Source organism: Acomys russatus, chromosome 18, assembly GCF_903995435.1.
Source record: "Acomys russatus chromosome 18, mAcoRus1.1, whole genome shotgun sequence".
Classification (NCBI taxonomy): Eukaryota; Metazoa; Chordata; class Mammalia; order Rodentia; family Muridae; genus Acomys; species Acomys russatus.
Window position 1 is genome coordinate 58753526 of NC_067154.1, and position 26477 is coordinate 58780002.

A 26477-nucleotide genomic window follows, 5' to 3' on the forward strand; every position below is an offset into this window, starting at 1 on the left:
GGGGGAAGAGAGGTCATCCTGGCAAGGCCCAGAATGAGATGGAGAATTAGGAATGGGTGAGATCGAAATCTACTGTATACATGTGTGGACCTCTCAAAGGACAAATAAAAATAGCTTTAAAACAGATATTTAACATTATAATACAGAAAGAAAATTGAAGAGAAGCTGACAAAGAAGCAATTCTAATAAATTTGCCACACATTTCTCCAGAAATGTTAAGCAGGAAAATACTGTTATTATCAAGTAAATTACACATTCTGTTCAAAACCGACCAACTTGGGTATCTGCAGCTTGGTAACCGAGCGCTCGCCTGAGCATATGTGAGGCCCTGGGTTCCAGCCTCAGCACTGGCTGAGAAAGCAGCAGGGGTGTCTGACTAGCTCAAGGCCCCAGAATTCTCCATCTTACCTGTCCTTTCTCCTTGCTGTGCTCTTCATTGAGAAATTGAAATCGATCTGACCACTTGCTCGCCTGGAAGAAAGCAAAACAAACAAGTGATATGTTTATAACACAGAAAGCCATCCCACATCGATGCTTGCTTTTCACTGGGCACCCACAACACTCAACAACCTAGTAAGCTTTACTTAGTATTTTCATAGTATTTATGGCTGGAGTGCTCACATCATTTGCCTCTGTTTTTACGGCAGGGTTGGGATCAGTAGATATTTCTATTACAGGGTGGTCAATATTTTAGGTTAGAGAGAGGGGTCAGGGGAGTCTGTCACAACCATGGATGTTGGGATGTCCTGCTTAGGGTCATAGTTGCTGTGACGAAACCCCAGGGCCAACACAAGCTGGGGAGGAAAGGGCTTGTTTATTTGGCTTATGCTTCCACACCTCAGTTCATCGCAGCCTTAGGAGACCAGTTCAGGAACTCAAGCAAGAGAAGACACAAGGGCCATGAAGGGGTGCTGCTCACTGGCTTGTTCCCCATGGCTTGCTCAGCCTGCTTTCATATAAAACCCAGGACCAGTAGCCCAGGGGTGGCCCCACCACAATGGGCTGGCCCCTTCCATATCAACCACGAATTAAGAAATGCCCTACAGGTTTGCCTATAGCTGTAGCCTCAGCCTTTTTGATTTTTTTTTTTTTCTTTTTTTTTTTTTTGAGACAGCCTTGGCTGTCCTGGATTCACTTTGTAGACCAGGCTGGCCTCGAACTCACAGCGATCCGCCCGCCTCTGCCTCCCGAGTGCTGGGATTAAAGGCATGTGCCACCACGCCTGGCTTGCCTTTTTGATTTTTAATGCTTTCCCTAAACCACTGTGATAAAATAACTTTCAGAGAGTGAATAGGGAGTCTGAATTCCAAAGGAAAATAAAATATATCAATATCAGTTTGCCAATGTAATATTATATGTAAACAAAATGTAAGTACAAGGCTTTAATGTGTATTTTAAAAACGTGAGACTACATCTGATATAGGAAAAATATTAAGTAATGTGAATTGACTAAGGACAGTAACTAGTTCAGACTAATGTTTTGTTGGTGAAAACCGAAACTATTTTAACTACTATTTTGTATTCTCATCTATAAGACAATACCTATTATGAATTACGCATGTGCTGAGAGACAAGAAAAATTACATGAAACACATTTGTTGTGAATGAACTTGTAAAGAAAAAAATCCCAGGACAATGGAGAGCTGGCTCAGCAGCCAAGCACGCTTACTGCTCTTGCAGAGTGCCTAGGATCAGCACCAAAGTCATGGCTCAAAACCGCCTGTAACTCCCGTTCCGTGGGGTCCACTGCCCTCCTTCGGGCCTGTACGGGCACCGCATATATGTCGTACCCGTAAACTCATGCAGATGCCCACACAGTACGTGCTGAGCCTGTGGTCGTCACCCGTGGCATACCTGGCTGTCAAGGAGCTGCAGCATGTTCTGGAAATCCTGGGGATATGGAAGATGCTCTTCCTTACAGACATTAGCATCTCTTAAGGTGCCTATGTTGGACTTCACCTGGATATTGGCCTTCTGTATTTCTAACAGTTGCTGTAAGTGGGGAAGAAAAAACAAACAAACAAACAAACCACAAAACACCAGCAGAAGTGTTAGGCACGCAGTTAACTGAAACAGTGAAAAAGCTGGGAGTGCCCTTCCAAACACTCCTGGCCTCTCTCCTGCTGCCTCTTCCTCCACTTTACTCTTTGTTTCTACCACTCTCTGATCTTTGATATTTCCACCAGAATGTAGGCAAAAAAAAAAAAAAAAAAAAAAAAAAAAAAAAAAAAAAAAAGGAAAGGCAAACCGATGCTTTAAAAATGATCTATTGTTGGGGGTTAGGGCGTGCCCCTGTGCACATGTGGCTGCCAGGGAGAGCTGCAGCTCGCTCTCTCTTTCTCCCTTCCTGTGGAATTCAGGGACTGAATGGGGAACTGAACCAGGCCTGCACCACAAGCCTGAAATCTCTCTGGCCCAAAAATCAACTTCTGGCCCTGACAGCAGGTCTTCAAGTTTTTACCAGGAACATAACATCTGTGGGAGGACCCGGGTATGTCTGTCTCTTTCTGTTTATTCTTTGAGGCAGATCTTGCTATGGTGCCCAGGCTGGAGTTGAACTCTTACTGACCCCGCCTCAGCCTCCTGAGTGCTGACTATTGGAGTGGATCACCACACACGCCCATGACAGTGTTACCACACCCGTGACAGTTCTGAGCAGATACTGTAATAGAAGAGGCCAGCACTGTCGAGGGGCCATACCAATAAATCCACTAAGGACGGAAATGTTTTAATTTTCTCAAGGTTAACTAAATCTCGGACAACAACAGGCAATAAAGTTAACATCAACGCCGGAAGGGTGGGGCGCCTGCTTCACCATCTGCTCCCAGCAACCACTCACAGCTCGAGGGGTAGCTTCTTGGTAGAAAAGCCTGCTCCCACCAGCACTGCAGCTCCCAGCTGCTAAGGCCACAGTGAAGCAGACCAGGAAGACCGCGTGTGCACTTGCTATGGTGTGATGAGGTGTGGCACGTTACCCCTGAGGTCCTCCCCACATGACCTGACTAATCTGGATACACTCAAAGTAACCAGATAAACCCAGCAGCAGGGCTTCCTGCACAAGCAACCCACACATCTCTAAATCCTTAGGCTCTGCAACAACAAGACCGAGAAAGTATCACAGACAAAAGAAAGTCCAAGGAGACATCGTGAGTAACGGTAATATGGTGTCCTGGACAGGATGCTGAGGGGGCAGGGAGAAATGAAAGGACTTCCAGTGTCTTTTGTTTGTTTCTGAAACTTGTTGGCCCCTAGAGGGAGCCCAAGGATCACCCTTAGCTCCCTCCTCTTTTTCCCCTCCAGGAGTTGCTAGGTCAAAAGGAACTGAGGCTCCAGCCCTGGTGAGCGAATCCTCCATCACAGGTGACCACAGCCCACAGCTGTTCCTACGCGGCCCACGGCCCATCTGCCACATCCTGTGTACTTTAGAGACTGGATCCTCCTCAAGGACAGGTGTGGAGTGAGGGGAGCGGTGGGCAAGGGTTCTTCCTCTCTCTTCTCCTCTCACCTTGGTGATCTGTATCAACCCCGCCATCCACCACTTGGAACATTCTAGAACTCGGGGAAGGGCCTATGGTTTAAGGCTATTTAAGCCTAACCAGGGAAGGAAATTTCTTCTGGGAGCCGAAGAAATGCCCCTACATGTGCTCTGTCCTAGAGTCTGGGGACAGACTGCCCACCCATAACGGAACAGTCTCTCTCACCGGCTCCTCAGTGCCACATGCTCTCTAGGAGGCCCAGGGAGGAGGGTTGTGTTTGCCGGATCCTCTTGCCACAATGCCACGCTAACGCTAACACTGCACCTCAATGCACATCATCCCTTGAGAACTTCTAGGTTACATACTTACATATTCTAATGCTGAATTCTTAGACGTTAACTCTTTAAATTCCTTCATAAACATCTCCTTGACCTTTTCCATTTCGTTGAGTAGCTTCTCCTTTTCTTCCTCTTTCCACCTTTCAAACAGCTTCAGAAAGTCTTCTTCTTTTGTTTTCTGCATTTCATATTCCTGAAATTATTTTAATATGTGTCATTAGAGTGTCTGGATGAAACAGATATGCAATTAAAAAAAAAGATTTATTTATTTATTAAGTATACAATGTTCTGCCTGCATGTACACCTGCACGCCAGAAGAGGGCGTCAGATCACATTATAGATGGTTGTGAGCCACCATGTGGTTGCTGGGATTTGAAGTCAGGACCTCTGGAAGAACAGTCAGTGCTCTTAACCTCTGAGCCATCTCTCCAGCCCCAGATATGCAAATTTTATAACATCATAGCCTCACCCCCAAATCTATTAGTATTTCTTCTTTGAAGTAGATCTGTAATAACATTTCCTAAAAACACAGGCCTATACACAAAGATTCTTCCAAATTGAAGTAAGACAGCTCAGTGGGTAAAAGGACTTGGCGCCAAGCCTGACAACTTGACTTTGGTCGGAGGACTAACATAGTGGAAGGGAAGACCCACTCTCACAGCTGCCCTCTGACAGGACGCGTGCAGGCCCACATATACATACCCAATAAATAAATGTAAATTAAAAGGCAAACAGAACCCACATTTGGAGACTGAAGATATGGCTCAGTAGTGAACAGTGCTTGTCGCATAAGCACGAGGACCTGAGTTCAAATCCCTAACGCCCGCGTATAAGCCAGGATGGCCCTGCACAAGCCTGTGACCCAGCGCTGTGGGGAATGAGAAACAGGTGGGCTGCTGAGGCCTGAGGGCATCCAGCTTTGTCCAGGATCAGCGAGAGGGCCTGTCTCAAAGGAATGAGGCCTCAGGCCCATATGCACACACACACACACACACACACACACACACACACACACACACACACAGAGAGAGAGAGAGACAGAGAGACAGAGAGAGATACATACATACACACACACATACACACACACACATACATACATTATGGTCAACGCACACCTCTCTCTCTCTCACACACACACACACACACACACACACACACACACTAAAGGCAGCATCCATGCTACCCTGCATCTTTTAAAGTGCTTGTAATTGCATCGCCTCCAGGACCGAATGCTGGGCCCCACCTTGGAGACGCGGACTGCATGAGAGTGTTGGGCAGACTCCAGCTGAGACCGGGTGTGCTGCAGCTGTTCCTTCAGCATGTCCACCTCCTTCTGCAGCCTGTCAGTCTGGGCCTTTGTATTGTACTCTGTTGCAAGAGAAAATCTGCTTAGAGTACTATTTCTTACAAATCAACCTGAAAACTTACAGGGCGCAGTCCTACGACAGAGGAAAATGTTCTCTCGGTCAGGACCTTATTACTTATTTTATGCCTTGAGCCCAGTCTTGGTCTTTAGTGTTTATCTGGAGCCCTGCATGTGGCAGGACATTTTGTTAATTTTAGGCTTCTTTTTTCAGCCTCTCACTGTACTAAGGGTGATTACTCAACAGAGACCGTGAGAGCCTTGCTCGGGGAGCAGTCCTGATGGTTCTGACCCCCTGCTACTCCGGACTGTCTCAGAAAAGCCCATCCCAAGGCAGAGAAGCAAGGGCATCACCTACGAGTACCACAGTTCGGAGATACTGAAACCAGATAGTCACCACTGTCTGCCTTCCCACCCAACTTCCCTAAGTCCCTGTCGGTGATCATAGAGAGGGCTGGGGACTCGGGGCGCAGCTTGGGCAGCCATCTGTCAACCAGGGCAAAAGCAAAGAACCAAACAGCTGTCAAAGGAAGCAACAGGCGAAGGGAGGGGCGCTTATGCACATGTACTTACATGAGGATGGACACATGACTGAATGGATGTACGTGTGCTGTGAGTGTAGACATGAAAGGTATGGAAACCAAAGCGGAAAGTCAGAATCTCAAAGATGACCTGAAGAAACAATACTCGGTTCAGAGTCCGAAATGCTCTCTGAGACGAGTATGTGACAGAAGATACTGAAACAGAGAGATAGAGGTCAGTTTCGCACCAGAGAATGGTAGGTCAGTAACAAATAGTCCAACATTTGCATGTCTCCAGTATCCTGCTTATGTGTATCAGAGCTCCGTGGTTTAGAAGGAAAATTTCTGCTAGCTGTTTTGCTTCTAATACAAAGGGTAATGGGGAAGGAATAGACACCGACTGGCCCCAAATGAAGAAAGCCAGTACAGCTATTGAAAGCACTCCTGTGGGTTACGGTGGCACAAAGCCTGGCCTGCTTGAAGGGAGGAGGAGGGGGAGGGGGAGGGGGGAGGAGGAGGGGGGGGGGGAGGGGAGGGGAGGGGGAGGAAGAGGAAGAGGAGATGTTATGTTCTTTGAAAGTACTCAGACAGCGGGAAGACTGACTCCTTGGTAAACCACAGAGTCCTCTCTTTATTTTCTACCTCCACTCTCTGGTTCCTTCTGGTTCCTTCCCACCAGCACCCAAACGTGTTTACTCAACAGAAGACAAATTTCTCTTGTCTCCACACTTCACTGGAGGTGCTGTGTCAGGTGTCCTGGTTTCCTTCCCAGCATGCACTGCTAACGTAGATAGCCATGTTTGTTAAGAGGATTTCCTCGTCGATTCCCGACTCTGCTCACTCAAACTGACCTGTTGTCTTATCCGTTTCTTGAAGTTGCTATGCCAACGCCAACTACTGTGCAGGGATGGTAAGTTGCCACCTGCATTCCAGTCTTTGCCTGTGGCACACGTGACACGCTTGATCGCTCCATCATCTTTCCCCTCGCTGCTCAAGACAGCATGCTCTCTAGGTTACCCTCATTGCCAGCCTCCACCTGCCCTTCCTGAGGAGTCATGTTGGAAGGGCCTAGTATTAGCCTTGGGTCTTCTGACCTCTGTCCTCCAGTTCCCAGCTCCCTCTATCTACCCTGAGCCCCCACTTGCAAACAAACAGCAGCCACGTAACTTGCCTGTCTCTTGTACGTGTGATGGAAACATATGTGTGGCCAACACGAGCTCTCCTGCATCCTCCCTCCTTCTTCCCAGCCCTAAGCACCTATCACAGAAAACACCCCTCTAAAGAGGAGCGGCTCCTCGTTTCACCTGCCGCTTTCACCCCAGGTCATAGCTGTGTAGGCTCTGTGTCCGGCACATGCGCTATGCCTCCCCTCTGCCCTAGAACCATCCTGGTCGAGGCTCGTCTCTTCTCTCACTTGATTTCTATGCATCCCTTCACTCTCCCGGGGTCCACTGTGGCCCTCACAGACCATTGATCTACAGCTGGAGTAGTTTCTTTAGGGTACAAATTACACCCTCATTCTCTACAAAATAGTCACCCCCTGGCTTCCCACGGAACTCAGGCAATGCCCGCAAGCCGGGGCCTTCATGGTCTCTTGGCATCTCCAGCCTTCCCACACACCACTTGCTCATGCCACGCCTCCTTTCTGTTCCTCAAACACACAGTGCGGCCTCGCCTCCTGGGCCTCACTGTAGTAGCCTGTGTGCCTGGGATGCTCTAGGCCTTCCCTCTCTTCGGGCTACAACTTCTCATGACCTCACTCTGGTTAGAAATGGCTTCCTCAGAGAGGCCTTCAAAGGCCACCTGAGAAGACTCTCCCTTTGTCTTTGTCCTTTGCAGCCTTTGTGACTTTCTTTGAGTTTGGCACTTGCAGAGCACTGTATTGGTTTAAGTGATTAGAAGGCAAGAGTTGAAGCTGGACTTCTTCAGTTGGCTCCCGGCTGCATCCTCAGCAGCTAGGGCACCATGGACATGCAGCTAAGGGCTTAACAGCCTTACAGGGATGCTGAGGGATGCACTGGACCATGTCTCACTGGGAAAGGAAAAAGGGAGCAGAAAGAAAATAACTCTGAAGCAGAGTTCATGCCTTACCAAGGTGAGACTCTGCGGTGTGGCGGCGTTGAATGTGGCTTTGTAGGAAAGCTTGGTTCATAAAGGCCTTGTCACAAAAATGGCACTGAAAAGAAAGCAACACGTTCAAATGTCTGCAGTGAATTTCCTCATCTATTTGCAGTTAGAGCCAGGGGTCGGAAGCACGGCCTTTCGGCGGCTTTCTTCCCAAGAGACACGGGATGTTGGCTAGAGATACTGACCCAAGGGGCAAATGTAAGGTAAGGATGGCCTTCCCAGACTAAAACAAATCAATGAAATATCTCTGACGGCTAACGTAACCTTTCTGGTAATTTCTGGAAGCCCTAGTGATGTTTCTACTACATGAAGTTTTCATCTTTTACTACCAACTTGTTCAAGGCAGGAGGAGCCTCACTGGGAACCAGCCCTGCTGGTACCTTGGCACAGGGCTTCCAGCGGCCAGATATTTGTGAAAGCAAATTTCCATTACTTAGGTCATCTAATTGGTGGTATTTGTTATGGCAGACCTAGTAGCTAGTGTGTGTGTGTGTGTGTGTGTGTGTGTGTGTGTGTGTGTGTGTGTGTGTGTGTGCACGTGCGCGCGCGTGCGCATATGTGTGTGAAATGTTTTAAAGCTAAAAATATTATCCTATGAATAAAATACACTCATAAAAACCTTTTGTTTTTGTTTGATTGTTGTTGTTTTAGACAGTTTCTCTGTGTATCCTTGGCTGTCCTGGAACTCTTTGTAGACCAGGCTGGCCTCAAACTCACAGAGCTCTGCCTGCCTCTGCCTCCTGAGTGCTGGGATTAAAGGCGTGCACCACCACCATTACCTGGTTCATAAAAACCGTTTAAAGGTATGTGGAATATAACAAACATAAAGGAGAATACAGGCGCACAAATGTTTCCTCTGGACATGGATGGAGGGAAACGAGTTTAAAATCTGAGGAGTGTGATCTCTGGGAGCTGGCCATGCTCCAGACATCACACATGGTGCAGACGATACACATGGGGCAGATGTCACACATGGTGCAGATGTCACACATGAGGCAGACGTCACACATGAAGCAGACGTCACACGTGGGGCAGATGTCACACATGGAGCTCCATGGCTTCTGTTATTTTACACAGAACATGAAGTTGGGCAGGAGTAGGTCTGAGAGGACTTGGGGAGGTAAATGTAATTTTAAAACATCTGTGAAATTCTCACAGAGTTAAAAATATTACTTATATGAAAATAGATAATGAAAAATGTAACTTTTTTAAAATCTCAACTTTCCCCAAAATAGAGGATGGAAATTCAGCAAGACACTAGCACACTCCTTGTCTTGGAGGTGGGAATGTGTGTTAGCTACACTGCTCTGTATACTCTTTCTACACTTCTCATTAGTTAGTCTGTTATTCATTCTTACACGGATACTCAGTATATAGTTGTTTTTAATTTTCCTGCATATTACAAATCTTATATAATAAAATACTGAGAAAAAAGACAATATACATTGTCACTGTAAGCCCTTTACACACTCTGCCTGGATACAACACATGTCACAATTATATTCTCAATGGGAAAAAGCCTTCAAGACGTGGACACCCTTGAATGCTTCATTTTCACTACATCAATTCTGTGGCTCCTTGAAGCAAAAGGAAACAGGCACAGAGAGACTGAGATTGGGGTTTGTGAAGGTGAGCTTGGTCACATGGTTTGCCCAATCTCTCTGCAAAGAGGCCAGGGCCTCTGGAATTTGTCTAGAGAGGTAAAGAAAAATTAAAATGCTGGCATGTGACTTTTCCTGTCTTGTAGTAAATCAGCTCTGGTGTTTGTTTCGCATGCCACAGGGCTTTCTGCATGTCACTCTCAGGTCTGGGGTACATTAAGCTTAACCACACAAACCCACTAAGAATGGCTACACTGCAGCACAGTGACCATTCCTGCGCCACGGAGCAGATACCAATGGACACCGGAGCTGAACGATCTGGTAAGGTCTAGCAGCTGAGACGGTGGGTGGGATGGGCTCAAACCCTCTCTCTCTGGAGAGATCCTTATCAGTGTTCTCTGTGGAGACAGAAACCTGTGACTGACTCTGCTGCATGACCTTGAGGTAGTCACACACTTTTCGGTTAATAGTACGTCTACCAGCCGAGCCACAAGACGGAGGCCACAGGGCAGAACATGTCCACCAGTAAGTAAATGATTCACAGCCTGTCTTTTGTCTCCCTGAGTCCTGACAGCATTGGTCTAAGCCCAGGAATTTCTTATACTCTGAAAAAGCACATAGACCCTCAACAAGTTATCTTAGACTAAAGGTAAGGAGAAAGTATGAGGAAAAGAGAGAAGGGAGAGGGAGGGGGGAGAGGGAGGAGGGAGGGAGACTGAGGGGGGCAGGGAGGGAGAGGGAGGAGGGAGGGAGACTGAGGGGGGCAGGGAGGGAGAGGGAGGAGGGAGGGAGACTGAGAGGGGAGGGAGAGGGAGGAGGGAGGGAGACTGATGGGGGGCAGGGAGGGAGAGGGAGATTGTAGGTCTCAGCCCACCTGGAGCCAAGTTTCCTCTAGAAGCCCAAGGATGGAGATTCATTTAACTCAGGGTTCCCTGAGAATCTGATCCCATTGACCTCCCCAACCAGCAGCATCAGAAAGGTGTAGCTGGCCCCCCCAACACTTTCCAACCAGCAGCATCAGAAAGGTGTGGCTGCCCCCCAACACTTTCCAACCAGCAGCATCAGAAAGGTGTGGCTGCCCCCCAACACTTTCCAACCAGCAGCATCAGAAAGGTGTGGCTGCCCCCCAACACTTTCCAACCAGCAGCATCAGAAAGGTGTGGCTGCCCCCCCAACACTTTCCAACCAGCAGCATCAGAAAGGTGTGGCTGCCCCCCAACACTTTCCAACCAGCAGCATCAGAAAGGTGTGGCTGCCCCCCAACACTTTCCAACCAGCAGCATCAGAAAGGTGTGGCTGCCCCCCAATACTTTCCACATCTCTGGAATCAGAATCCCTGAGGCATCACAGTCTCCTGGCAGGTAAATGAAGGCCGTGAGGAGTGCCTGGCCATTAAAACACAACTTTTCCAATTAAAAGGAGTAATTAAACACTAAATGTGTGCACGTGTGTGTGTGTGTGTGTGTGTGCGCGCGCGCGCGCGCACTTGGACGTTAAAACATATTCTCCAATTTTAAAAAATTAAATATATATGTATGCTTGGCCACTAAAACACATCTTGTCTAATTAAAAATAAATAATATTTGTGTGTGTGTGTGTATGTGTGTGTGTGTGTGTGTGCACGCGCACGCATGCATGCGCATGCTTGGTCATTAAAAAACATCTCCAATTAAAAATATTTAAATATGTGCGTGTGTGTGTGTGCTTGGCTATTAAAAAACATCTCCAATTAAAAATATTTAAATATGTGTGCATGTCTGTGTGTACAGGTGCTTGTGCTGGAAAGGTGGCTCAGTGGTTAAGAGCACTGTCTACTCTTAAAGAGGACCCACGTTTGATGCTCAGCCACCATGGGGCAGCTCACAGCTGTCTGTAACTCCAACCCCAGGGGATCTGACTTCTTTCTTTTGGCCCCTACAGGTACTGTATGCATGTGATACATAGGCATACATGCAGGCAAAAGACCCATACACATAAAATCAAATAAATAAGTTTTAAAAATATATACACATATTAAAAAGCCCATAAAATAGTAGGTTTCCATTTGACTTTCCCAAACGTCCTTAGTGTTCTGTCTCTTCCTTCGTCTCTGCTCTGCCCTCCCATGCCCCGCCCCATGCCCCGCCCCATGCCCCGCCCCACGTAGCTGTTCCTTCCTTTTACCACCCCATCATGCTGCTGTGCTATCCTCCTCCTGCAAGCACTTTCTTCTCTCCTAATGGCCCCTCTCTCTAGTTTCTTGGCTTCCACAGGTACTCTGTGATAAACACTAAAGATTCAAAGCTAAGATTCACATGTGAGAGGAAACATGTGTCTTGTCTTTCTAGGTCTGGATTACTAAAATTATTTTAAAAATATAATACTATAATAGCAATTTAAAACTATACTGATCACTTTATCTACAAGTTCACACGTGTGTAGCACAACCGAATCGTCCTTCCACAACTGATGTTATCTGGTTACAGATAGACTGTCACCACCACGAGGACAAGTCGTAGAGGCTTTGCTTGACAAAGTTCCAGAGGCCTCCGGCTGATCACCACTGCCCCTAAATATTATGTACGGCCCAGGTGTAATTTTGCCAAATTATTCTGAAATCTGCCTTTTCTCCTAAAACTGTCTTTCTCTCTATTTCTCACTTTGACTGAGCCCTAAGGAAATTCACACAGGGAAAACTTTTTCCCACAGAGACTGTTGAAAGAGGGCATCTGGCCAAAGGCTTGAGACAATGATAGAGTTCTTCACTCTGACTGTGAGTACCCAAGCAGAAACTGCATGAAAGGAAGTGAAGACTTAGACACAACAGTACCTGGCCAGATACTGTTAGCTGTAGAGACATTTCTTTTGAATCTGCATTGAGAGCAATAGAAGGCGGGCCTGGAATGTCATGCTTTACAGATATTTTACAATAGAGGACCCCTTGGCAGTTAGCTTAGGGTTGGATAGCACACCTGTTTGTTTGGGACAGGGAGTAAGTCAAGTTTTTTGGTTTTTTTTTTGTTTTTTTTTTTTATTAAAGGACATTTAGCTCAAGCCATGTTGCTATGACAACCATGCTTTAGCCTGGGGAAATTTATGATGAAACTTTCCCAAGTATTGTTTAAGAAATAATTATCAGATTACGCTGACCATTGCTTGGAAATTGATTGATTTTTGCTGTGTGCTTTATTGTAGGTTATACAGAACTGTTTGTATTTCCTTGTTAGACTGCTCTCTTACTTTGTTGATTTTTAAATGTTCTGTTGATTATAAAAGATGAGAAAAATCATTATGTACTCTGTAATGAAAAAAATTAAACTTCACTTTAAATAAAATACTGGGGTTGGCCCAAGGAGAACAGCAAGTAAGTAACAGAAACAGAAAAGACAAAGAGCAAGTGAGACATACAGACAGTAAGTATGTGAGAAAGACAGAAAAATTAAGCTTTCCTGGGCTTTAAGGCCTTCAGTTTGTACCACATATGCCTGGGTCTAGTATTTCTTTTTTCCTCTGTTCCTCAACAGCTGATTGCTATAGCCAGTCCTTCCCCAATGGTTGGTTCCCCTTAACTAGCTCTTCCCTACCTGCTCAACTCTCCCTACCACAGACCCACCAAGACTTTCTCTTCTCTCCTCTTCATTGTTACCAGAGCTGGTCCATGGGAGCAACAGTTACTCTACCCAGAGGGACAGTGCTCTCCCTGTAGTTATCAAATAAAAACCAGTGGCAGGTGTGTGAACACCCTATGGAGTTGCTGAGGGTCCCAGAAACTCCCGAAACAATATGGTATGTTATCAGCACTCCTGCTTCCCTACTACAACATGATTATAAGATCCATACTTTGATTACAGGACATTAGTAAATCAAGCTGGTACCAATCTCAACGTTTCTTCTCTGCTGGCCAGCTTTCATGGTGCCATGAGGTGCCATGGAGGCTGCTGAGGTAGAAAAGCCACCAACAGTCTTACCAGGCAATCCATAATAACAATCACCCTGGAAAGTCTAGTGCCAATAGCGGCATAAGTATCATGGGGTAACCAACATCATGGCAAGAGAAAGCAGAAAAGAAAGACTGTAAGAGCTGGGAGCATCCTTAGAAACAGTGTCTTCCAGACATGATGAGGCCGTTACATCCGTGGACTCACAGTCACTGTGGCCACCAGCATAAGACCTGCACAAGAGCAAGCTGCTCCACACTTCAGCTTGGAGAAGGAACAGACTTCTGGGATCCTACACTAGCTCAGTAGCTTATTATTGGCAGAGGGACTGTCAAGTTTTCTTCTGTGGTGTAGTTTGCCCATGCTCCAGTAGAGGGCGACCTACACACAGGACAAAGCCCTGGGTTGGACTGCTGTTCTGGCAATAGATTGATTAATTTCAGTTAATTAATTAAAACTTGTGACTGTATCCTAAAGTCAAGTGACTAAACAAAATCAAGTATCTTCCCCTAAGTTATTTTACTGACCAAATATAACCTGGAGTTTCAACACTTTTGCTATGTGCTCTCTACCCACAGTTGCAGTCTTTGAGCGCCTTGGGTCAATCTATGGCACCTTCCACTCAGCCTTGGCCTTCCTCACCTAACGAGGCGTGCGGCCCTGCTACTAATGTCCCGTTTCCAGAGAGAAAAGGGAGGTGGGAAGTGGAATGACTTGAGGTTACATTCAAATCTACACAGTCTAACTGGGAAACTGTCACCCCGAAACCAACAGTGGTGCATCACTTAGCGGAGGGCAGCAGGAAAAGATGACACAGTCACTTGCACCTGACTCTTTCACAGGAACCCCCCGATCCACCCCCGCACACACACACACAGTCAACACTCGCATTCCGAGACTCTGTCAAGTACGAAGAGCTGACAGGCATTCCTGGCTTAATAAAGACCTTTCCACATCTATATAGGATTCATATTTCACATTTGTTAGAGCTTTCAGCCTCAGCCCCACTCGTCACTCATATGTGAAAATCTTTACTCACAATTATTGCTATGGTTACTCAAAGACACAACCTTTTGCTATGTGTATTAACATTTCACTAGATTTCTACCCAAGCTAGAAGAGAACACTACACTTACTTCAAATGTTTAAGAAGAACTGATTGCACGCATTATACAAAAAAGTAATCTTAGTATTAGGTATAGGTATGTAATTTTCAAACAGCGTTTGTAAAACAAGACACCACCTCTGCCCCACCACATCAAGTATCATTTGAAGAGAGCGCCTCCTGGTGTCCACCCAAGACCAGGCCCGGGGCATTTCCAACCATCCCCCAAGCTGAACCCCCACTTCTTTCAGCCTTCCTGTGGGGTTTGCCTCGTGCTCCTCTCTGCCCTAGACCCACTTCTGCAACGCTGAAACTGCTCCGGCTTGCGTAGTCCCAAGACTGCCGGAAGCCAGAAGCCGTTTAAAGGGCATTTATCCCCAACGTGTGGCAGGTAAAGTGAAATCAATTCTGTCGACCTGTCGTTTACTATTTTGTGTCAGTCTGTCCTTCCTTTGACTAAGCACAAATTGAGCCCCTCTAACTTGAAAATCCAAATCCAAGTGCTCCAATGCGCATACATCTCCTCCACAAGTAAAAGTTCCATACGAGCTCCATGTGACAGGGTCAGTCAGTCAAAACACAGACGAACCAAAATACTGCATGCAAGCAACTCCAGGTCATCAGACATCAGCTCGCCTTATATTTAGACTTGGGGCTCGCGCACTGGAGAAGCCTTTACTGGCCTGAAGAGGGAGCTAGAGTCTCAGCATCGTCTCAGCAGCCTTATCAGGAGCTCACAGACCACCACACCCCCAGGTCCAGGAGATCTGGCCCTCTCTGGCCTACTAAGGTACTTCACACATGCATGCAGGCACACGCAGGCACATGCAGACGCACATGCAGGCACATGCAGAGGCACATGCTCATGTGTGCACATGCACACATTCAAGCAGGCACATGCACATAGACACATAAATATTTAGATTTGAGTCCCAGCTCCAATATACCTCAGGAGATGAATGCAAATAATCCTAACTTCAAAACACTTCTAGTCCTAAGCGTTTCAAAGCAAAGATATCCAATCTGTACCTTGATTTCAAAATTGCAATATTTGAGGCGGGCTGTGGTGGCGCACGCCTTTAATCCCAGCACTTGGGAGGCAGAGGCAGGTGGATCTCTGTGAGTTCGAAGGTCAGCCTGGTCTACAAAGAGTCCAGGACAGCCAAGGCTACACAGAGAAACCCTGTCTTGAAAAAACAAAAACAACAACACTTGCAAAATTATCCTGGGCTCACCGACTAATTCATAACAAACAGAGATGATGATTAGAAGAAAAAGCTTTTTAAAGGCTAACACTAGTATTCTCACCCTTGGGAACCGCACACGTGGAAAACTTCAGGAGCACCTCACTCACTGTGAGACAGTGCCTACACAAGTGTGCCAAAGGCAGGTAATAGGACCTGGCTGAAGGGCCCATTCGAGTTCTTGCTTCTATTTTGGAACTTTTCTGTTATTTAGAAAACACCTCAAAAAAATTTTTAAGAGGGGACCCTCACATATTATATCATATTTCAGGTCACTTGGGGGCCAACCTCAATAGCAATTTGTACACAACAATTCCCCACCCCCACACAACATCTGTAGTAAGGAGGAACCGGGTTCAGTAACCGACATGGATAACTTCATAAGCCCTGCAGGCAATATTAGGATATTTAATTATTACTTCCTTGGTTGGTGGCTGCAGATGGTAATGAAATATTTTCTGTTGATGGAAATGACTATTTGTTTGTTTTGCCTTAGTCTGTTTCTCTGGGGGGGGGGGGAGTTGAATTTCCTGGAAAGAACAAAAAAGACAGGTTCCTAAAGGTAACTGGGCCGGCACGGTGTCCCACCTGGTAGTAGCTGGCTTTGGCCTCTATCATCAACTGCTGCGTGGACAGCATCTTCTTCCTGCGTTTACACTCCTCCTTAAGCAGCTTGATCTCCCCAGCCTGCTTGGTGAGCAGCTGCTTGCTTTGCTCATAGTCGATCAGGCTCAGGCGCAGCCTCTCCTCCACCAGGTTCAGCTGCGAGGTGAGGAACTCCTGCGAATGCATCAGGTACTCGATGGTGAGCTGCGCCAGGCGGATCAGCTTCAGCAGCACTGGGTCTACCCCAGACTGGCAGTGCGGGCACTTCTCATCCTCCAGCTTGCAGAAGGTGATGTTCATGATATTCTCCTGCAGCGTCAGGACGTCCACGGCGCCCGCAACCTTGTCCACGTCGATGGCGCTCAGCCGCCTCCAGTCCACGCTCTCCAGTCGCGGTCGGAACTGGAAGAAGGGGAGGGGGCCCGAGGCCGCACTGGGGGGGACAAAGGCCATGGGGGCCGCGCCTGCGGCCGAGGCGTCGGGCCCCTCGGGGCTGTTGGCCAGAGGGTAGTAGACGTGCTTCTGGAAGGGCTGCGGAGGAAGAGATAGCGCGGCGGGAGGCGGGAGAGCTGAGGAGCCTCAAAGTCCCAGCGAACCCCGACTGACCGTCCCTGCCCTGCATCCCGGGCCGGACACAGCCTCGTGCATCTTACCATGCTTGCAAGCCAGTCGGCCGCCTAGGCTTGCGCTGGAGGGGTGGAGCAGTGTCGTCTACCTGGCCCCCGCCGCCTTCGGGGGGCCGCCGCCGCCACACCCCTTATGAGCCTGGAAAGGCCCGGACGCCCCGCTGCGGCGGCGGCGGCGGCCTAAGCTCTGGGCGTCCAGGACGTTGCTATGGCAGCGCCCAGCCCCGACCTGGAGCACAGGGCGTGTCCGCCCACGCGCGCTCAGCATGCGCCCAGGGACCTGCGGGACCAGAAGGACAAGTGAGGACCTCTTGGACCAGCTGGAGACTGATCACACTTCTCATCCACCTATAGCGGACATCTCTAGGCGGCCACCTCCCCTGACCCTACCTACCCTGGTCTCAGAAGACTGGGCCCACTAAGCCCCTAAAACATGCCTGGAGTTACGTCTCCAGAATCTTCCGGTCCTAGCTGTGGTTTTCTAGCCATCCGTCCCTATGACAGCGTTAGGTTTTGAGATTAGTAATACATACCCGTCTTTATCTTTTCCACACATTTGGGAAATGTGTGGCAACAAAGGTATAAAGTTAACTGATGTCATAAGGGCAGGAGGAAAATCTGAGAAGGGTTTTCTGTGTGTAATTATCCACATATATACATTTGCTGATTTTAACGGAATTGTACCTTTAAAATTAGGGGTGTATTTTGTACATCACACTGCAGTAAGGGTAAGCTTGTTAATTAGCCTTTCTAACTGTCTTACTTTCAACATATTTTAAAACAGGATTGTTCTTCTTCTGTGCACTAGCACCTTAACTTTGAATTTTGTTAAATTACAGTCCAAGTAGCTTGCCCAGTATATCCAACGGTCTGTCATTCCAAAAGAGTTTCTCAAAATGTTGAAGTTTTAAAAAAAACGGACGGGAACTTCAATCTTCAGCTTTCTACCAAGTTTACCGGGCTACAGTATTTACCTTACAATTTTGTGTCGGTGCTGCATTCTTTTAAAAATTCTAGCAGCGACTTGCAGACCCCAGGCCTCTCATTGCAAAGGTCTTCTGGAGGCTGCCCGTGGTTACCTCCGAGATCAAGGAGCCGAGGAAAAGCCAGGCATTCCTCAATCCACCCGGGAGGCCCTGCTTGGACCAACCATCAGGATTTTTTTTTTCTTTCCTAACAACCAAATACGTGAACAGAAGAAAGGAAAATACAATTCACAGTAATTATCTGGAAGGAAAGTTATAACCAATCATTTTGAGCACTTTCCATATAATATAAATAAATCCGCAGGAAAGTGTCCAGGAAATAAAACATACATTCATGCATTTACAAAATCCTGAGGCAATAAGAAAAACGTATTTTACCACAACTTAGCATAGAAGCCCTAAGGACACAAACGGTTGTAAAGGCTGACTTAGGCTGGAGCCTAACCTAGGACACATCTGTTGACCCTGGCCCTCTGTTGCAGCACTGGGATACTGACCTGACAGGTTTGAGGATTCTGGGCTCCATCCACTGGGCTGGCAGGATCAGCGGGAACACAGGAGGTGTGTTGCTCACCACCGTATTTCCAGCACCTAGTGCAGCGCGAGAAAGGAAAGGTCATTTAGAGTGTGCCAAGCTTAAACAAACAAACAAAAAACCCACCAAATCCCCAAAACAACCAAAAAGGGGGCGGGGGAAGAACGGCTGAATGAGTTATTTGTTCAGTTAGGAACCTAATGAATGACTCCAGGCCCATATCCCTCCTATTTTCTTTGCCTTTTAAAGGGATGAACCCGTGATCCGTTCCAAAGGCCCGCTAGCTGAACTGAATACCCAGTAGAGACGCGCGCAGGACCAAGGTAACAGTATTGGTGGTCACAACCCAAGCTAAGAGCATCTGCGGTTAGCTGTCCTTAACCCCTAGGTCGGATCACCACCACAAGATGGCCGGAACAGGAAGACAGGGGGCATACTTTCCTGTTCCCCGGCTCCCATCCCAGAGTGGGTTCCCAACCCTGGGCAGCCTAGTGTTCTGGCCACACCGCACTGTACTACAGGCCTGAGGAAAAGACAAAGGCTCGGGGAGCTCTGTCCTAGAAAGCAAAAGACGTTGAAGGCATTGGCGGGTCTGCAGCCTTGCGGATCTCACTCAGCACACAGAACAGGGAAGAAGAAGGCCCGACTTAGCCAACAGACACGCGAAGATGCTCTGCGTTTGCTGAAGCCTGGCGGACGCCCGGAGCATCCTAAAACCTCGGCTCACCCCAGCTGCGCGCTCCTGGGCGAAAGCCGGGCGCTGCAAGGCACGGGGCGTCGCGGGGACCCAGATCCCGGGATTGCTGCTGGCGCAGAGGCGGGGCTCGCGGGGGGCCGAAGAGCTACGGAGCAGGGAGAGGCAGGCCGGCTCCTTCTTCCAGGGTGCAAGATAAAAAGCGTGTCTTGTCTGGGCAAGTTGTGACGAGGCGGGTAGCCTGGCCTCGCTCCTTGTCCTCCCAGGCTCCGGGCCGTGGGTGGCTAAGGCTGTCCCACCCCCCTCCCGCCCCCTCCCCTTCACGGTCTTCTGCTGGCCTCTTCTCCCCGCTACCCGGCTCCTCTGGCAGCTGGGCGGGACCACCCGCGCCTAGACCGCAGCACTAAAATGTGCTCCTCCAATCCCGCAGCTGCTGCAGACACGTGATGCTACGGTGAGCTCTGTTGCTGGCTGCGGGTGCTATCCCCGGGAAGACTTTTCAAAAAGAATCCAGATTCATTTCTACCCGCTAGTTACCCTCTCTTTCAGCTCGCTGATCCCCCTGAAGGGCCGATGTGGATTTTCTTCTCAGAAGAGACGCATTTTAACTGCAGATACCTGCAGATAAAAGCGAGCTTCAAGACTCTAAAAAGAAGGGTGAATGCGTCTTTAACCCTGAAGCTGGGACCAGGATTCTGCAGGAGACGAGGTTTGGAGGGGAGAGACCTCTAATAGTGCCTTCCACAGGAACACCTTTCCCAAAGGGATGATATTCATTTGAAATGAACATTGGATTATGAAACTAACAAATTTACAGAGCTGAGTGACGGCAGGAACTAGGTCTTTAACATACCAGATAGAAGATAGTAGTATGCCTGAAATCTATCCTACACCTGGACTTTCAGTTTGATATATAGTGAACTGATTTAATACACTTTGAGGAATTAGAAGCTTTTATACATGTGGAAGATATTAGCACAAAGCAGTATGTTGATTAGGTTTTTTTTTTTTATGAGCTTGACATTAATTATAGTCACCTAGGAATGTGGAACCCCAGCTAAAAAGAAATGTCGCCATCAAATTGGCCTGCAGGCCTGTATGTGGGGTATTTTCTATATTACTGTTTGATACAGGAGGGTCCAGCTCACTGTGGGTGGCTCCAGTCTTGGGCTGGTGATCCTGAGTTGTTTGTTTGTTTGTCTTTAAAGGAACCCGAGCAAGCAGGAGGAGCAAGCCCCAGGTCTCTGCTTCTGTGCTTGCCTTCAGGTTCCTTCCTTAAGCGCCTACCCTGGTTGGGCCTTGTGATGCACCTAAGTCATTTCCGCCCATACAAAACTCGTTGGTTCACCAAGTTGGATTTTGTGGTATCTATGCTTTGGTCTGTTATGGGGTTTCGATCTGGGGTCAGTAGACTTGTGTTGCTTTGTCACAACACCAGGGCATGCATCAATAAAAAGAGCATTTCAAATGGGGTGACTTATATAAAAGAAATATCTATAATATGTTACCTATAAGAAATCTGCTTAAGCTAGGCATGATGATGCACACCTTTAATCCCAGCACTGGGGATGCAGAGGCAGGAAGATCTCCATGAGTTCGAGGCCTGCCTGGTCTACACAGTGAGTTCCAGGACAGTCAGGGCTGTATAGTGTTATCAGTCATCACGGGTTGGGGTGTGTGAGAGATTCAAGACCCCCAAGGCCAAATCCTCAGCACAAGTTCCCAGATTTATTTGCCCCAGAGGGACACAAGATGGGGAATAAGAGACAGAGACAGGAGACAGAGGACAAGGGAGATGGGGCAGGGGACATGTGTGGACAGAGAGGAGACAGATGTGGCACGCAGGCAAACGGTGGCTTATAAAGGCAATGGAAGGCCACACCCCACCCCATCCCCACGTAAGGATGAAAAGTCTCGTTTTAATTGGGCATGTCAACTAGGTGAGCCAGAGGGGGCTTTTCATTGCTGGACTTCAATACTTTGAGAGCTGGACCTTGGCAGTGAACCTCAGGAGGGGGAGTAGCCAAATAAGGGGTAGGCTTTGATGGCTAGCTTAAGGAATGTAAGCTAACAGTTTTTAGCAAAGCAGAAGGAATGGAGAGAAGGGCTAGGTCTGTCGGAGCCGTGTTTGCCGCGCTCTGGCTGGCTAGAGTCCCTTCAAGATGTAGGGTTCTTTGGTTGTGAAATAAAGTCTCATGCCTTCCAGGCTGACCTCAAACTCACTGGCATGTGCCCCCATCCTGTCTATGTGGCCCTGTTAACACTAGGCAAGGGCTCCTGCAACCGAGCTATCTCCTTTGCTCTGAGAGAAATCACAATGAGGCAGGATGGCAGCAAACAAAGGGGCTTTTACTGCAGAGTATGCTGCGACACGGTGTATGCTGCTTGCCACTCAGACGCCTGCACATGCCTTGTCTGCTTTCTGATCACAGCACCAAGGTTTGTGCTTGAGAGTGACACTAGGTCCTGCTCTCTATACTAGGTTTGCAGAGGATGTCGAGCATCAGTGTAACCCCGGAGAGGTTAAACAGCGTCACGTTTGCAGGAAAGTCTCTCACAAATTAGAAGGACACTACTGGTTAGCTAGAGAGTATAACTTACTAAAGTAGGGAAGACAACTGTGTGCCACATCTGGAACTCCCTACTCCTCTCATAGGTGGGGCTTACGTTATGGGGGACATTGTTTCAAACTTCCATTTTAAAAATCATTGTATGTGTGTGTTTGTGTGCACTTATATGTGTGCATGTGTGTGTGTGTCTGTGTGTGTGCTTGTGTGTGTATGTGGTGAGTTTATGTGTGTGTGTATGTGTGTATGGGCAAGTGTGTGCCACAGCTAGCATGTGGGGCCTACCAGCAGACCTAAGCAAGCTGATAGCAGCGAGGCAAAGGGATCTGAAGTGGCCACACGGGTACGGGACTTTATGCTCACTCCGCCTTCTACAGCAGAGGAAAGTTTGCCCACTTGCTAAAGAAGAGCTAGTAAGTAATTCCCCTCTCAAGCCCCAAGCCTCAGTGTTGCTATGGCAACAATAATACAACTCTAGCTTGGTCAGGTAGGGTATTAAAGAGTTAAGAGATCAAAGAAGATGTAGGAACTTGCCAATTTATATCCCTCCACTCACGCACGCATGCACGTGCTCGCGCGCGGTAGCTCAGCTCTCAGCACCCACATGGTATTATGACCCACAGCCGTCTGGAATTCCAGCTCCAGCAGATCCAGTGCCCTTCTTTCTGGCCTCTGCAGACACCTGAACACCTGTGGCATGCATACAAACACCGACATAGAAACAAAAAAATTAAATATTTTAAAATGATCCCTATAGGAAATGGTACCCTCTGAAGATGTGGGTTGTTACCTGAAAACCTCAGTACAAAGCATAGGCCAGCTCCCTACCAGCTGTTGCCATCACTCTCAGCTGCCCACCTTAAGCAGGCAGTAAGACACTGCTGCTCAGTGCACCACACACTTTCCCTACAGGACATGAGAGACCAGTCTTGAACTCCCCATGGCAACCTGTCATAGTGCCGGAGGGTGGTGCACTGGCTGCTGAGGGAAGAAAGACATCTATGGTCTTACCCAGCTCTGTTCCCTGTGCCCACTGGCTGCAACACTGACAAGATTGTTTGATGGGGGGGCGCATAGTTAGCTTCAGCTGCCAACTTCATACAAACTAGATTCAGCTGGGAAGGAGTCGCCACAGGAGGATTCCCCAGATCAGATTGGCCTGACATCATATCTGTGAGACATTTTCTTTTTCTTTTCATTTCAAGGCAGGACCTCACTCTTGTAGCTCTGGCTATCCTAGAGTCAATATATAGACCAGGCAGGGTTCTAGGTCTCAGAGATCTGCCTGTGTGCCACTATGCCTGTGTGAGGTATTTCTTAATTGCTAATTGGTGAGGTAGGACCTAACATGGTGTGTGCAGTGGCATCTCTAGAGAGGTAGACTTGGGCTGAGCCAGGTGTGACGGCACATGCTTTTAATCCCAGCAGCATTTGGGAGGTAGATCTCTGCTTTTTCAAGGCCAGCATGGTCTACAAAATGAGTTCCAGGATAGCCAGGGCTATTACACAGAGAAACCCTGTCTAAGAAAAACAAATACACCCACACAAAACAAAGGTGGCCGAGAAAGCCAGTGAGCAGCATTCCTCTTGGTTTCTGCCTCAAGAAGCTCTTGATTTGAGTTTCTATAGTAGGGAGGGTTTTTCCTTCCCTTCCCCAATTTTCTGGAATAAAGACACATAAGATTCAATTATCATTTTACAAAAACCTAGGCCATATAGCTAGGCTCTTCTAGCCCAGAACTTAAAATAGTCCGTTTATTCTAATCTACATTCTGCCACGTGACCAGTTATCTGAACTCGGGTACCACTTGTCTGTTCTCACAACTTGCCAGCTGGAATTTCGAGCTCTGGCTCGATCCCAGAATTGCTCCTGCCCGCTGGATGTGCCACCTATTTCCTGCCTCAGCCATGGGCCATAGGCGTTTTAAATTGACAGGTGTTGCATCCGTACAGTCCAGAGAGATTCCTTCTACAAGTTTCTGCCTTGGTTTTCCTTGATGGTGGATTAAAACCTGTAAACCAGAATAAGTCCTTCCTCCCCAAGCTGCTTTGCATCAGAATGTCTTATCACAGCAATAGAAATTAGGTTAGAGCACGGAGTAACAGACCACTTTCTTGATTGGATTTAAGGCCATCTTTCCAGGAGAGAATCCATGCCTGGTCCTTGAATCATGGTCAAAACCCAGGCGTAGGCAAGTCATGGCCTCAGGAGAGAAACCCAATGGTGCTGTTTTACTAATTGGGCATGCTACAAAACTGACTTATGAATATTTATGTTCATACCTATAGATTTGTGCTGTTCCCAACCTTGGTCAGAGAAGTTTCTTATTTCAGAGGGTAGTGTTCAATGTAGACTCATAACTGTTCAAAGTACTGAGAACAAGGGACACACACACACACACACACACACACACACACACACACACACACACACACACACACACACACACACACACACACGGAAACAATGTGGAAGAAGGGGCAGAAAGGCAGTAAGAGCCAAAGCTGGGGACTCTATGAAATGCTTTGGATGTGCCCAGCTGTCACACACACGAACTTACAGCAGCCGTGCTTACCTGCATGGCTGCCGTGCTTACCTGCATGGCTGCTGTGCTTACCTGCACGGCTTGCCAAAATCAAGTGAGTAAAAATTCCATTATGGAGTGGGGTGAGTCCCCAACCCTGGTTGAGGGGCTAGTGCCAGTTGATGACTTGGGGGAAGTGAGGGTTACTTTTCTCTGGGTTGTAGCCCCAGTAGATAACCTAACATCAATGTACATATGGGTATTATTAATTGAAACGGTGAGTTATGAAAAAAAAAAACAAAAGACATGATGTTGTGAGGGAAATGGGCTGTGGAAACCCAGGGTTTTGGAGAGAGTCAGTGGATATGATCAAGACACAGGGTCTCTGTGTAGCTCTGGCTTTCCTGGGACTCACTCTGTAGATGAGGCTGGCCTCAAATCCCAGAGTAGCCTGCTGGGACTAAAGGTGTGCTCCACCACTGTCAGGTGACAACATTCCAATGATTAAAACCAAAAAGGTTTTGCTTAATCAAAAGGCAGAATTGGCCTCCAGTATCCTCTGGTGACTATTGGCATGTAAGTTTGCTCTCCTTAACCCTTGTTTTTGTTTTTGTTTTTAATGTGTGATAAGTGTAGACATAGACTGAACAAAGCAGTGAATACAAAGGTCAAGTCACTGCTCTGGCTACGATATATATACATATATATATATATATACATATATATATATATATATACATATATATATATATTCCAGAATACAATATATAATTCTAACTTTCACCTTCCAGATATGTCTATCTTCTTTGACTTTTCAAGGATCCACTTAAAATATGTTCACAATTACGCACACACACACACACACACAGAAAGCACTTTGGTCATATCCACACAATATTCCTTTCTTATTACACTTCCACTCCTGGTAAGTCCTTTCTGCTCCCCACGTATCCTTATCACTTTCACGTCTTTTTGTGCATCTGCACCTGTGTGGGTGTGCTTACCTGAGCAGTAGTCAGTCACCTGTGGCCACACCACTGAAGATGTGACTTTTCCTCCACTGGCAACCATTAGCTTCCCTCATCACGAGCCCCTCTGAGGATCAACTCTTAACACAGTTATATTTGTCCTCTGTCACTGGGACCCCATTAGACAGATCATAGCCACTGTCAAACACGAAGTCTGCGGCAAAGGTTATTTTCCATGACTCCCACCCTCTCTCACGATGACGTCATTGCTGTTTCGTGTTTGAAACAGTACTCTTTAAGCAACAACAATTTTATTATGGAAGTTTTCAAACTGTCAACATTTTGCTGCTGTTGAATATAATTCTTTAAGGAGGCCTGTTTGCTATGTCCATCTTGTCACTTCTGTTCTGCGTCCCACACTTATTTGACTTTTGTTCTCAACCTTCCAGTGAGGCTCCTTTGTCAGTCACCAATCCCTAGTCTCCCGTCCCCCTTCTCACTCACTTCCTCCTCTTCTTGGATCCATGGGGCCACACTCTCCTCAGTTTTCCTTTGACATTGGGTGAGTCTTGCAGTTGTCATCTTTTGCTGTCCTGATGCTCTGTCCTGGGTACCCCAACCCTCCTCCCATTTTCGTTTGCTTCTTTTTATACCTTGTCTTCAGGTGATGCCACTATTCTTTTTTTTTTTTTTCTACTTCTTATGCAGGATCCAGCCACTTCCACTTATTTTATATTTCTATTTGATGTCTATGAAGCATTTCAAGTATATATGGCTGTAACTCTTTTCTTTTTCCCTTACCTAAGCCATATTAGCAAATGATAATACCTAATTTCTTGAACTTTTGTAGGCATTAATTTTGATTCTTTCAATGGTGTGATCCCAGTCTAACATATTCGTTTCCATCTTGTTCCATGTAAGATCTGCAATTTAGCTTGCTCCTGTCACTCCCTGATGTTGTGTCCACCTTTCATCTTCTGTTCAGCTTACTGCAATAATTTCCCGATTAAACCTCTAACATTTGTCAACACACAGTACAATAAGTTCTTTGTTTAAAGCCCTTTGGTGGCTGTTTCCCATATAATAAGATTAAAACTATTCTAACAGTCTAAATGGTCACTGACAAGATAGTCGCTGATTTAAGATGGTTCGGTTGAACATGAGCTTTTGTTTATGATGGTGAAAAATAGAAAGGGCACTCTGAGTCTTGATTTTCTTTGTCAATACTCGTTAGGCACATGATATTCTTGTGGAACTGGATAGAGGCAGTGAGCTGCA

General features: G+C 47.2%; 1 protein-coding gene across 1 annotated transcript in view; it reads right to left on the minus strand.

Annotated features, from left to right (window-relative positions):
- The window catches only part of Dzip1 (DAZ interacting zinc finger protein 1), a 66534-nt gene extending 42246 nt beyond the window's left edge, over positions 1–24288 (minus strand). Inside the window, 10 exon segments of the mRNA XM_051161027.1 lie at positions 409–471; positions 1855–1992; positions 3846–4007; positions 5058–5182; positions 7790–7874; positions 16281–16829; positions 16952–17063; positions 18408–18501; positions 19173–19287; positions 24283–24288. Of these exon segments, the coding sequence (XP_051016984.1) occupies positions 409–471; positions 1855–1992; positions 3846–4007; positions 5058–5182; positions 7790–7874; positions 16281–16829; positions 16952–17063; positions 18408–18501; positions 19173–19287; positions 24283–24288 (1449 nt within the window).
- Positions 24289–26477: the final 2189 nt, after the last annotated feature.